Source organism: Cricetulus griseus, unplaced genomic scaffold (genome assembly GCF_003668045.3).
Source record: "Cricetulus griseus strain 17A/GY unplaced genomic scaffold, alternate assembly CriGri-PICRH-1.0 unplaced_scaffold_18, whole genome shotgun sequence".
In the NCBI taxonomy this organism is placed as follows: Eukaryota; Metazoa; Chordata; class Mammalia; order Rodentia; family Cricetidae; genus Cricetulus; species Cricetulus griseus.
In genome coordinates this window covers 319,862-334,497 of record NW_023276897.1, presented here as the reverse complement: position 1 = coordinate 334,497, position 14,636 = coordinate 319,862, and the positions used below count along the sequence as shown (strand labels likewise).

The following is a 14,636-nucleotide window of genomic DNA, read 5'->3' as shown; positions in this document are numbered from 1 at the left end:
ATTGTTGGTTCCATTTTGTAGGACCTTGACAGCAACTTGCAACTCTGTGTGAAGGTGGTAGTCAAGTTTCACCTCAGAAAAGTTCCCTTTGCCGAGGCTCCTGAGGATGACATAGTGATCTGAAAGTGTCTCCTCTTCAGAGGCACTGGCCTTCAGGTCCAGCTGTATTTTCACCTTTTCACTGCTCTTGTTAGTGAATTGATTCACAATATCCATGTCAACACCAACTGAGAAAACTAGATTAAAAACAAAGAGAAGGAGGTGTTAGGGAAATTTTATCCCTTTCAGTTTTTATGTGAAAAAGTGTGTCAGATCTGAGGCAAATTGACTATGAACTGATGGGTCACAAAAATATGATTAAACTAAGTCCCACCCCAAACAAGTCTGGAAACCATACTGAAGTTGAGAACTGAATCTAAGTAAATAGATAATAATGAACATTGCAGAGACATAGAAGCTTGATTATTGAAAAGGGCAAACAACACAGACAAAACCTTACCCAAAATGATTAAGTAGGAGAAAAACAGAATTTAAATCTATCGCCAAACTATGATGCTTTTACACCAAAAATGGCTGGAATGTAAAGAATCATTGGGAAGTATTTATTTTGGCAAGTAACAGGGGTTTCATTTTGATATGGAGAATATATCATGTCCCTCCTGCAAACATATCTGAAGATAAAAATGTATTAACCAATCTATGCAAATTAAATTACTTCATAATCATTGTTGGGAATAAACGTTTCTTTCTTGTTTACTACTAAGTTCTCAATAACCTACATAACCTATGGAAATCATATAACCATAAATACTTGAAATACTTTCTTAATGAAAGTATAGAACAAATAGTAACCAAAAATCAACATTACTGTAGAAATAAATCAGAGGGATTGAACATTATCATGGTCAAAAATTTAACAGATATTCTCCTATCCTTGGAGAAAAAAAGGCAGTTTTATAAGAAAAAATTTTCCATTACCAAATTCTATGGTAAGCCTTTAAAAGCCATCCAATTTACACATTTTTCCTGTTCCCAAATTGTATATTTTACTCTGACATAATTTGGTGAAAACTATATCATATTTGTCAACAACATACTAAAAAAGTGGGCTTTAAACAATGCAGAAAATCATTCTGTATTAGGTAATAGTCTTTTGCTGTCATGAAACTCAATTCATGTAACATTTCTCAGAAATTCATGATATCATCATGTATGTTAAAACACATGTACATTTACAACTTATTTTGAAGTTTTTATTATTTCTATAGATTAGACCATTTGATACATGATTAATCAAATTACATTTTTATTCTATTATATTTATCTGATCTGACAATGTTTCTTAGAGGGATGATATTGAAAGACCCCTGTCCCTTAGCCCTTTCTTTCTCAAGTTTGTCTCCTCTTTCTCCTGTCGGCGGCTTCCCCGATCCCCACCCCCGGTGGCCTTTCCCCGCCCGGCCCGAGAACAAGCACCGGGTGGGGCCGGCCCGAGAATGAGCACCAGGTGGGCCAGCCCGAGAATGAGCACCGGGTGGGCCGGCACGAGGGCGAGCACCAGGTGGGTCGGCACGAGAACAAACACCGAGTGAGCCGGCCTGGAGCCCTGCCCCTGAGCCCCCGCTGAAGAGAAACACTCCGTCCCAAGGTCTCCGCCCCCAAGGTCAGCCATCAGGAAGGGGGGGGGGGAATTGAGTCTGCCGTACCAGACACCAGACACCAGACCTTGAGAATATGCTGATCTGGAATGGCTCTGTGTCTCATTTGAACCATCCAATAGAAATGATTCTGTATTTCGCCTCATTTGAAAGACTCTGTGTTTCACCTCATTTGAATAACTCTGTACTTTGCCTCATTTGAATAACCCTGTATAGCGCCTCATATACATTGACCAATGGGAATAGCTCTGTATAATGCCTCATTAGAATAATCCAATAGAATCCTTGCTCCTAGCTTGCGCCTTTTTTCCTATATAAGGACCCCTTTTCCCTTGGCTCGGGGCGCTTAGCCACACAAAAGCTAAGTCGCCCCGGGTACCCGAGTCTCCAATAAAGCCTCTTGTTTTTTGCATCCAGTTCGTGGCCTCGCTGATTCCTGGGTGTATGGGTCTCCCTCTACGAAAGTGCCTCTTCGGGGGTCTTACATTTTGGGGCTCGGTCCGGGATAGAGACCCCCGCCCAGGGACCACTGACCCACGTTTGGGAGGTAAGCGTTGTGCGGATCCGCTGTCTTGTCTTGTCTTGTCTTGTCTTGTCTCGTCTCGTCTTGTCTGTCTGTCTGAATCCGTTTTGTGAATTGCGCTTGCGTTTGTAGTATACAGCTGTGTACATTTGTATTTGGCGGATCCGAGAAGAGCTGACGAGCTCGGACTCCCGACCGCGGCTCCAGGAGACGTCCTGGTAGCGTTTGAAGCCCTCAGGGTGAGGGATTTGTATTTTGAACTTGGGAAGCCCTCAGGGTGAGAGATTTGTACTTTGAACTTAGATCTATGACTGGACATTTTCCCAGTCTCTTTGGAGAAGGCCCTCGGCTTGAGGGATTTGCAATCTTTACTGGGAACGAGGAAGGAGGGCCCCCTTCCTCGACCCCCTCTCAATTCCTTCTGTCGACTCTCTCGTCGAAACCGCGCTGCGAAAGTCTGTTCTGTGTTATTCGGTCTTTGTCTTGTAGCTATCATTTGTGTCCTCCTAAGTCTAGAAACTATGGGGCAAACTGTTACCACTCCTTTGTCCCTAACACTCTCGCACTGGAGAGATGTACAGGAATATGCTCATAACCAATCTGTTAATGTGCGTAAACGCAAATGGATTAATCTTTGTTCTTCAGAATGGCCGACCTTTGACGTAGGCTGGCCGCGAGATGGTACCTTTAACCCCCAGACTATATTCCAGGTAAAAGAGAAGATTATGGATCCTGGACCACACGGGCATCCCGATCAAGTGGCTTATATCGTCACTTGGGAGGCTTTGGTTCAGGACCCCCCTCCCTGGGTACGTCCTTTCTTACATCCCAAGGGCCCCTCTCTCCTTCCCCCCTCTAACCGCTCCAACCGACCCATTCCTTCGGCCCCTACACCTCCCACTCCTTTGATTCCTCCCAACCCCCCTTCCCATTCCAACCTTTACCCTACCGTGGTGAAAGACACTAAGGCTAAAGAAAAGAAGACACCTAAGGTACTCCCTCCGGGAGAAGACCAGTTGGTTGATCTATTAACGGAGGAGCCCCCGCCATATCCGCCACTGCCGCCCCCACCAGAGGCAGAAGCGGACTCCGCCGCTGCCTTGGCGGAAGCGGCCCCTGACCCTTCACCAATGGCTTATCGACTAAGAGGTCGCAGGGAGCAGCCCGTTCCAGATTCAACCACTTTGCCCCTCCGAACTGGACTGAACGGCCAACCTCAGTATTGGCCATTCTCAGCATCGGACCTCTATAACTGGAAAAATAATAATCCTTCTTTTTCTGCAGACCCCGTGAGGCTGACATCTCTCATAGAGTCGGTACTCACGACTCACCAACCCACCTGGGATGATTGTCAGCAGCTTTTGCAGGTCCTCTTAACCTCGGAGGAGAAACAGCGCGTGCTACTAGAAGCACGAAAAAATGTCCCAGGAGTAAACGGGCAGCCCACCCAGCTACCCAATGAAATTGATGCGGCTTGCCCTCTTGAAAGACCTGAATGGGATTTTACCGAAGCAGGTAGGACCCACCTGCGTCTCTATCGCCAGTTGCTGGTAGCGGGACTCCGGGGGGCAGGACGCAGACCCACTAATTTGGCCCAGGTGAAGCAGATAATACAGGGTGCGGAGGAATCACCTGCCGCTTTTCTAGAGAGATTGAAAGAAGCGTACAGGATGTATACTCCCTATAATCCGGAAGATCCAGGTCAGGCCACCAACGTTTCTATGTCCTTTATTTGGCAATCAGCCCCGGACATAAGAAACAAGCTTCAAAGGCTAGAAAATCTACAGGGATATACACTCCAAGATTTGTTGAAGGAAGCAGAACGTATTTTTAATAAGAGGGAAACACAGACAGAAAGAGAAGAACGTTGGAGGAAGGAAACTCAGGAGAGAGAGGAAAGACTAAGACAGGAAGCTGAGGAAAAAGAGGTTGCAAGAGACCGTAAGCGGAATAAGGAAATGAGCAGGTTATTGGCCACAGTAGTGACAGGCCAGAGACAGAATAGACAGAGGGATGACAGAAGGGGGCCCCACCTGGACAGGGACCAATGTGCTTACTGTAAAGAAAAAGGACATTGGGCAAGAGAATGCCCTAAGAACCCCCGGGCCAAGCTTCCACCGCCAAGGGTTTCTGACCTCCTGAACCTAGAAGATTAGAGGAGTCGGGGCCAGGAGCCCCCCCCTGAGCCCAGGATAACACTGCAAGTCGGGGGGCATCCGGTCACCTTCCTAGTCGATACAGGGGCACAACATTCCGTTCTGAATCGGTCACCCGGACCCCTGAGTCACCGGACTGCATGGGTACAGGGAGCTACAGGCGGAAAGCAGTACCATTGGACTACAAATCGGCAGCTCCAGCTCGCGACCGGTAAGGTCATGCATTCTTTCCTCCATGTGCCAGATTGCCCCTACCCCTTACTAGGACGGGACCTATTGACCAAATTAAAAGCTCAAATACACTTTGAGAGGTCAGAAGTCAAAGTCACAGGGCCAGAGGGAATTCCCCTTACCATCTTGACAATGTCCATAGAAGATGAATATAGACTCCATGAAAAGAGGACTAACTCGAACAATCAGGAAACCCTTGACCACTGGCTCGCGGAATTTCCCCAAGCCTGGGCTGAAACAGGAGGAATGGGCCTTGCCATTAACCAGGCCCCAATTATAGTAACCTTAAAAGCTGCCATCCTTCCTGCATCCGTCAGACAGTATCCAATGCCTAAAGAAGCCCGCGAAGGAATTCGGCCACATATTAAAAGGTTACTTGAACAAGGGATTCTGGTGCCCTGTAAATCTCCTTGGAATACACCCTTGCTACCCGTTAGGAAGCCGGGAACTAATGACTACCGGCCAGTGCAGGACCTGAGAGAAGTCAATAAAAGGATAGAGGACATACACCCTACTGTCCCCAACCCTTACAATTTGCTGAGTGGATTGCCACCTAACTATACCTGGTACACAGTCTTAGATCTTAAAGACGCTTTCTTCTGCCTCCGCCTGCATCCCACCAGCCAGCCTATATTTGCCTTTGAATGGCAGGACGCGGCCCTTGGAATCTCTGGGCAGCTGACTTGGACTAGGCTACCTCAAGGGTTTAAGAACAGCCCTACCCTTTTTGATGAAGCTTTACATCAGGACCTGGCAGAATTCCGGGTTAGGTACCCCGCTCTAATCCTCTTACAATATGTAGATGACATTCTCCTGGCAGCCAAAACCAAAGGGGAATGCAAGGAAGGCACTCAAGCCCTCCTCCAGACTCTTGGGAGCCTAGGGTACCGGGCATCCGCCAAGAAGGCCCAGATATGTCAGAAACAGGTGACCTATTTAGGATACAAGATAAAGGATGGACGTCGATGGCTAACGGAAGCCCGTATGCGAGCCATCTTAGATATTCCCACCCCACAAAATCCCCGCCAACTGAGAGAATTCTTGGGAACGGCAGGCTTCTGCCGCCTATGGATCCCTGGGTTTGCCGAAATGGCGGCTCCCCTCTACCCCCTCACTCGGCCAGGGGTTGCTTTTAAATGGGAAGAGCCCCAAAAGAAAGCCTTCACCGACATCAAAAAGGCTCTCCTTGAATCACCAGCCCTGGGTCTACCGGACTTAGCTAAGCCATTTGAACTTTTTATAGATGAGAAAGAGGGCTATGCTAAGGGAGTCCTCACCCAAAAACTGGGGCCTTGGAGAAGGCCCACTGCATACCTCTCCAAGAAATTGGATCCTGTGGCATCGGGATGGCCACCCTGCCTTCGAATGATTGCCGCTATAGCCCTGCTGGTAAAAGATTCTCACAAGCTAACCTTGGGGCAGCCTTTGACCATACATGCCCCTCATGCAGTAGAGGCAGTCATCAGACAGCCTCCAGACAGATGGCTTACTAATGCCCGAATGACTCATTACCAGACTATGCTGTTAGACAAAGACCGGGTCCACTTCGGGCCTTTGGTGACTCTGAACCCAGCCACCCTGCTCCCCCTCCCTGGGGAGCCCGAGGCTCATGATTGCTTACAGGTATTGGCCGAGGCCCATGGAGCGAGATCCGACCTGACTGACCAGCCTCTACCTAGCCCGGACCACATCTGGTTCACGGATGGAAGCAGCTTTTTGCATCAAGGAGAACGAAGGGCGGGCGCGGCAGTCACCACAGAGAATCAGGTCGTCTGGGCCCAGGCACTCCCCCCTGGAACTTCCGCACAGAGGGCAGAACTCATAGCACTCACGCAGGCTCTAAAATTGGCAGAAGGTAAGAGGCTCACCGTGTATACAGACAGTCGTTATGCCTTCGCCACTGCCCATATACATGGAGAAATTTACAGACGGAGGGGGCTGCTTACCTCCGAAGGGAAAGACATTAAAAATAAGGAGGAAATCCTCGCTCTCTTAAGGGCTCTTCATCTGCCCGCTGCCTTAAGTATCATACATTGCCCTGGACACCAAAAAGGGGATTCTTTCGAAGCAAGGGGCAATCGAAGGGCAGACTTGGCTGCCCGAGAGGCGGCCCTGACCACAGACACCACTAACCTCCTGGCTCTAGAGCCCACCAACGACCATCCCTTCCCCTCATGGGACTATGAACAAAGAGACATCCAAACCCTAGAGAAATTGGGAGCCACAAAGGAACCAAACGGGGATTGGACTTATGAAGGAAAGACTGTCATCCCCTACCGGGTAACCAAGTACCTAGTGACATTTTTACATAAGATGACACATCTGAGCTCCAAGAAGATGCGGGAGCTCCTCGAACGAGAAGAGGAATTCAATTTCCTTTTGGGGAAGAATGATATTCTAAAACAGGTAACTGAGCAATGTGATGCGTGCGCCCGAGTCAACGCATCCAGACTGAAGCTTCCTCCCGGGAACCGGGTCAGAGGCTACCGGCCCGGAACACATTGGGAGATAGATTTCACTGAGATTAAACCAGGAAAATATGGATACAAGTATCTATTAATTTTTGTAGACACCTTTTCAGGATGGGTTGAAGCCTTCCCTACTAAACATGAAACAGCCAAGATCGTTACTAAGAAATTGCTTGAAGAAATCTTTCCCCGTTATGGGATGCCTCAGGTACTGGGAACAGACAATGGGCCCGCCTTCGTCTCCCAGGTAAGTCAGTCAGTGGCCACCTTGTTGGGGATTGATTGGAAATTACATTGTGCTTATAGACCCCAAAGTTCAGGACAGGTAGAAAGGATGAATAGAACAATCAAGGAGACTTTAACAAAATTGTCGCTTGCAACTGGCACTAGAGACTGGGTCCTCCTACTCCCCCTAGCACTCTACCGCGCTCGTAATACCCCTGGACCACATGGGCTCACACCCTTTGAGATCCTGTATGGAGTACCTACTCCTATCATTAACTTTCTTGATCAAGATGTCTCAGATTTTGCTAACTCCCCTTCTCTCCAAGCTCATTTACAGGCCCTCCAACTAGTACAACGGGAGGTCTGGAAACCCCTTGCTCAAGCTTATAAAGACCAGAGGGACCATCCCACCATTCCCCATTCCTACCAGATCGGGGACACTGTTTGGGTCCGGCGTCACCAGGCCAAGAACCTTGAACCCCGCTGGAAGGGACCCTACATCGTTTTGCTTACCACTCCCACCGCACTCAAGGTAGACGGCATTGCAGCTTGGATACATGCTTCACATGTAAAGCCAGCCCGACCCACCGATTCAGCCACTGCATCAGAATGGACCACACACCGCACTCAAAATCCTTTAAAGATAAGACTCTCTCGTACACCCTCCTGTTGATTGGTTGTCTGTTTACCCCCCATGTAGCAACCAACCCCCACAGGGTTTATAATATCACCTGGAAAATAGCCAATCTAGGGACCGGGGAAATAGCCAACCTCAGCACTTATATAGGGACTCTACATGATGGGTTCCCTCCTCTCTATGTCGACCTATGTGACTTAGTAGGGTCTGATTGGGATCCCTCTGACCAGGAACCATTCCCAGGGTACGGATGCCACCACCCTGGGGGAAGGATAGGAACAAGAAGCAAGGATTTTTATGTTTGCCCCGGCCATAAACCAACTCATGGCTGCGGGGGGCCGCAGGAAGGGTACTGTGCAAGATGGGGATGTGAAACCACAGGGGAGGCTTACTGGAAACCCTCTTCCTCTTGGGATTTCATCACTCTCAAACGGAAGGGAGATCCCAGGGTACGCAGGGAAAGGACCATGGAGATGTGGGCAAAGAGCCTGCGGACCTTGTTATGATAGTGCCGGAGGGGGAGGTTTTCAAGGCGCCACCCCCGGAGGAAAATGCAACCCTCTCATCCTAAGGTTCACAGATGCTGGAAAAAGAACTACTTGGGATAGTCCTAAGGTCTGGGGACTCAGGCTGCACCGAGCAGGGAAAGATCCGGTGACTTTATTCTCCCTGTACAGACAAATTACTCCCCTAAGCCAACAATCAGTCGGGCCAAACATAGTAATAGCGGACCAGAGATCCCCAACCCATTTTCAAGTCCCTAAACCCCCTACCGTTCCTAAAGCTATCACTCCTACACCAGGTGCTGTCACCTTCTCCCCCACCCCAGATGCCCTAAACATCGAGATAACCAGAGACCCTCCAGGTACCAGAGATAGATTATTACAATTAATCCAAGGAGTTTACCAAGCCTTAAATTTTTCAGACCCCAACAAGACTCAGGAATGCTGGTTATGCCTAGTTTCCCGGCCCCCATATTATGAAGGCGTGGCAATACTGGGCAACTACTCCAACCAGACCTCAGCACCTACCAGTTGCGGAGCTGCTATGCAGCACAAGCTCACAATATCTGAGGTCTCAGGAAAGGGGCTATGCATAGGCAGGATTCCTTCCTCACATCAAGAATTATGTAACCAAGTAGAGCCATTATCTCAGGACAGCCGATACCTTGTTGCCCCTTATGGAACTTATTGGGCTTGCAGTACTGGGTTGACTCCCTGTGTCTCTACCACTGTTCTCAACACCACCATTGACTTTTGTATATTGATAGAACTTTGGCCCAAAGTCACATACCACCAACCTGAATATGTTTACAGCGTACTAGAGAAATCAACCCGATATAAGAGGGAGCCAATATCCTTTACCGTGGCCCTATTATTAGGAGGAATAACAGTGGGGGGCATAGCAGCCGGCATAGGGACCGGAACCGTTGCCCTACAGGGAATTAATCATTTTAAGCTTCTACAACAAGCCATGCACACGGATATCCAGGTCCTAGAAGAGTCAGTCAGTGCACTCGAGAAATCCTTAACATCACTCTCTGAGGTGGTCCTGCAAAACAGACGAGGATTAGATTTATTATTTTTACAGGAAGGGGGGCTATGTGCTGCCCTCAAGGAAGAATGCTGCTTTTATGCAGATCATACAGGAATAGTTAGGGATAGCATGGCCAAACTTAGGGAGAGGCTAAAACAGAGGCAACAGCTATTTGAGTCTCAACAAGGATGGTTCGAAGGATGGTTCGCTAAGTCCCCCTGGTTGACTACCCTTATATCCACGCTCATGGGACCTCTGGTTATTCTATTTTTGATCCTCATATTTGGTCCCTGCATTCTGAACAAACTGACTCAATTCATCAGAGAACGACTATCTGTTGTACAGGCCTTAGTCTTAACTCAACAATATCATCAGCTAAAGCAAATAGATCCAGAGTATCCAGAGACCTCTGAATGAAAGATTCCATTCAGTTACAAGAGAAATGGGGGAATGAAAGACCCCTGTCCCTTAGCCCTTTCTTTCTCAAGTTTGTCTCCTCTTCCTCCTGTCGGCGGCTTCCCCGATCCCCACCCCCGGTGGCCTTTCCCCGCCCGGCCCGAGAACAAGCACCGGGTGGGGCCGGCCCGAGAATGAGCACCAGGTGGGCCAGCCCGAGAACGAGCACCGGGTGGGCCGGCACGAGGGCGAGCACCAGGTGGGTCAGCACGAGAACAAACACCGAGTGAGCCGGCCTGGAGCCCTGCCCCTGAGCCCCCGCCCGAAGAGAAACACTCCGTCCCAAGGTCTCCGCCCCCAAGGTCAGCCATCAGGAAGGGGGGGGGAATTGAGTCTGCTGTACCAGACACCAGACCTTGAGAATATGCTGATCTGGAATGGCTCTGTGTCTCATTTGAACCATCCAATGGAAATGATTCTGTATTTCGCCTCATTTGAAAGACTCTGTGTTTCACCTCATTTGAATAACTCTGTACTTTGCCTCATTTGAATAACCCTGTATAGCGCCTCATATACATTGACCAATGGGAATAGCTCTGTATAATGCCTCATTAGAATTATCCAATAGAATCCCTGCTCCTAGCTTGCGCCTTTTTCCCTATATAAGGACCCCTTTCCCTTGGCTCGGGGCGCTTAGCCACACTGAAGCTAAGTCGCCCCGGGTACCCGCGTCTCCAATAAAGCCTCTTGTTTTTTGCATCCAGTTCGTGGCCTCGCTGATTCCTGGGTGTGTGGGTCTCCCTCTACGAAAGTGCCTCTTCGGGGGTCTTTCAATATTACAGGTATAATGTTTCCCAATAACTCTGTAAGTATAAATAATGATAATGTCCCAAGGTTTCTTTTTTCTCTATATAGTGATATAATAAAAAGGCTATCTAGGAGCCAAAGTTGTCAACACATTTCTCTTTCAAATTGCTCACTCCTTAGTATTTTTGTTCTTTCCTCCTATATTATAAACTGACCATATATTCCCCTCTTTGCCCTCCCACAGACTCTCCCTGTCTTCCCCAGATTTACCCTCTTGACATATCCCCTCAGAAAAGGACAGGCTTCCCTGGAACATCAACCAAACATGGAATAATATGCTACTATATGACTGGGCAATGCAGCAGCAGGAGGAAAAGGGCAGCAGAAGTAGGCCAAAGAATCAGTGACCACCAGCCTTCCACAGTTAGGAAACCCACAATGACATCAGGCTACTTAGCAATAACATATATGCATAGGGCCCGGCTAAGATGTGTACAGTCTCCTATATCTCTGTGAGTGCCTGAGTGCTAGTCAATTTCTCTGTGTGCAATGCTCCTGTGCTGTCCCTGATTATGATGTTTCCTCTGATTCTTCTTTTGGATGTATTTTTAAAATGAATACTGGCATGAAATGGAAAGCTGGAGCACATGGTAAATTTCTAACCTTGTATAACCTACCAAAACTGAAAAGAGAGCATACAAAAACCAAAGCAGATCAATAAAGAGAAAAAAAGTTCAATATTCATTGAGAAAAAAATCTGAAGAAAAGAATGTTGGTTTAGTGACATGATCAGGTTCTATCTAATTAAATAACTGTAGATGTGCCCCAGGAAAACCTCCAAAACTCACCTATACTTCTAAACTATTGCTAATATGCAACCTTTTTTTAGGCCTTATTCCTGAAGAAAGACAAATGTGTGTGAGCCAACATGGAGAAGCTGAGCTGGTGTATACCTAGATGCTGCACCACTCCTGACTGTCAATCATGACACAGGAATATACTCTGCATTTAGTGAAGGAGAAGCAGTCATCAATATCACCCAGCTACAAACACTAGGACAACAGTGACCAATTGACCAAATAGAATGAAACAATAATAGCTTAGTTTGCCAATAACCAACCACTCTGTGATGGGTTTTGAAGCCCTCTCCAGGAGATATAAATCATAAGTGACACTGCTAAAGTATCTAAAAATCTGAGCAGATAGGTCATGGGCCTATGGAAAAACCCGGTATTATTACCCTGCTAAAAGAACATAGTGGTAAAATGACTCTGAATGACATACTGCTATACTGAGAGATTAATGTTTCAAACAGCCCACACCAGTGAAACTCTCTCAGAGGATATGGACCTATCACAGACTCATACAATATGGATAAATTGTGAGACCTTGTAATACTTAGTTCAAATGGGATGGCCTCATGAAAATTATGCCTTAAGGTTCAGGGAATATAGAGAAGAGGAAAGAGAAAGACTCTTGGAGCCAAAGGAAATAGTTGATTCCAAGGAAGAGTGTATTCCAGATACAACAGGACAGATAAACCCATGAACTAACATAGACTGCAGCAAAGCACACAACTATGCAAATGTTCAAGCCAGATGGATGTTCTAGCAATGAAAGGGCAAGTGCAAACAGGTTTACATGACTAATCATGGACACACCTGTAATTTTATCCTGATGGCAATGGAAGAGTAAGTTTCCTCCAGTGAATTCTCACTGGGTATCTTAACCACTCCTTTTGATAGAACACAAGTTTGGGAAACAATGGTAAACACATACATCAGCTCAATAGATATGTGGTAGATGTTTGTGCTCATTTCATTTTGGGGACATTTTATAGGTATTGATTGCTTGTGTTGATTTTCTTTTGGTTTGTGTTTTATTTTTTAAGAAGGAAAGGAAGTTCATAACAGTAGATGGTAGAAAGGGAAGGAGGTTATGGGACTAATTGGGCAAGAGGGAAAATTATCAAAATAATTGCACAAAAGTGTGTCCCTCTATATCTAATGGGCTCCCAAAGCTCATTCATGCACTGGGGATAAATACTGGTTCCACTGCAAGTAAAACCTGAGACTGCGCAGGCTTCTCCCATGACTCCCAATTTGAGGGGCCCCAGTTCAGATTTAGGCAGACCGCTATTCTTTTATTGGGAACTTTTACTGTAGGGAAGAGGCTATAAAGAAGGACTGATACCTGGTTTGTATTTGTATTGGTACACTTGTCCCTAGGGTAGGTGGTAATTCAGGAGCTGAATGCTGCTATATGTGGGGCTTTGGCTGTGCAAGACAAAAATACCTGGTAGAAACAGACACAGCAATGTATTGTGTGAGGGTTTTAGTAACAGAAGAGTGGAGAGCTGGTAGGTCCTGAATATGCTTTCCAGAGTGCGGCTTTGGTTGAATGGAAGGAAACCTAGCAGGCAGTAACTGACACATCATTCTGAAAGAGAGAGCCAGGGAAGATGAGAGAGGGGAGACAGAGTCAAAGGGAGAGAGAGAGAGAGAGAGAGTGAGAGAGAGAGAGATTCTTTGGTATTTCACAGATGTTTATACCTATCAGGAAGAGAAAACAAGCACTGTGTGTGTAGGAGAGGCTCTCTCTCTCTCTCTCTCTCTCTCTCTCTCTCTCTCTGTGTGTGTGTGTGTGTGTGTGTGTGTGTGTGATTGCGTATGTGTTTATTGATACTTTAGTTGTTAGCATGGGTTAACCTCACAAAATCTGTCACCTGCCACGTGTAAGTGGATATGTGTGTCTGTGTCTATAGAAGAGGGGATTAGGAGTGGTACTTGACTCCAGAAGCTGCATGGGGAGTGTGGCTGAGAGGTTGTGGACACCTTAGGATATGACACCACCCCAGTGTAGAGGGCTTTGTTTGTAAGTGAATGGGAAATGCATCAGGACTTGACATCATGATCTTGTGTGTGTGTACTGGGGCTGGGGACCCATGACCCACCTTTCTCTCTCTTGCTGCGATGCTCTTCTGTTTCTACCTCCATGACCTCTCCAACCCCATCCCTCTCCTCCTTTCCCTCTCCCTCCATCCCCTGTGTTTGTGTATATATAACTTGGTCATTCAGGATTTGGAACTTTCTCATTCCTTGCACTTCGTCTAATCTCTCCTTCCACTTACATCTCTTTTGTGCCTAGGCTCATCCCTATTAAGCCCCAAACATGAACCCTTTAATGAGTTAAATGCATCTATATGTATGGATTAGTGCTCATACACAGACACATGCATTGCTAAACACCTTAGTACATTTAGCTTTGTTTATTTGTATGGGTGAGCAGAGAAGTCCACTGGGGACTGAACAACTAAGTGGAAGCTTATGCCTGGAGGAGACTCATTCTCCCTGTCTCCGCAGGTATTGATAATCAGTAACACTTCAGGTGGTGTCCATGTGCAATTGAACCTGTCTGCATTTCCATGTGGATTCCTGTTGTCCTATTTTTCTTGCTTATGTAGCCCCATTACTGAGAGGCAGAGCTAACCTGTGCCCCAAATGACACAATTGCCCATTCATCAGCCTAGATTTAGCTTTCCATTGTCACTTGTCTGCAATTTGACCAGTTGTGGTATTTCAAAAGGAAAGTTATTTGATGAGGGTCAGCTGCCATACTTACTTGTGGGTACAAGGACATACATGTAGAAAACAGTTAGAAAATATGTTGGTTTAAGAAAATGGAAAACGTCGGTTTCTTCTACTCTATTCCATGAGGACTCCAGCCAAGTTTAGTTGACTAGGTTTATAATACCAAACATGCATTCCCTAAGACAGATATGTAATGAGAACAGGAACTTCTATTTTAATGTGGGGGTTTTATTTTTTCCAGACATCAGAAGATTTAACATTGAGGATGGATGTTTACTTCCTTACTTCTCACTGGGATAAAGAAAGAGAAGAAGAGCATCCTGGGCACATGGGACAATTCAAAACAACAAATAACCAACAACTGGTGGTTGGTTGCTAAGCTCACAAACAGGCATGGGTTCAATTCTGA

General features: G+C 46.7%; 1 protein-coding gene across 1 annotated transcript; it reads left to right on the top strand.

Moving 5' to 3' along the window:
* The first annotated feature begins 8,222 nt into the window (after nt 1-8,222).
* LOC113838578 (MLV-related proviral Env polyprotein-like) lies at nt 8,223-9,866 on the top strand. The gene has a single exon (XM_027434198.2). The coding sequence runs from the start codon at nt 8,223-8,225 to the stop codon at nt 9,849-9,851; it is 1,629 nt and encodes a 542-aa protein (XP_027289999.1). The 3' UTR covers nt 9,852-9,866.
* The last annotated feature ends 4,770 nt before the right edge of the window (nt 9,867-14,636 follow it).

Bases quoted from the DNA above. Each gene is read 5' to 3' on its own strand.
- LOC113838578 (XM_027434198.2), top strand. From the start codon at position 8,223: ATGGCTGCGGGGGGCCGCAGGAAGGGTACTGTGCAAGATGGGGATGTG.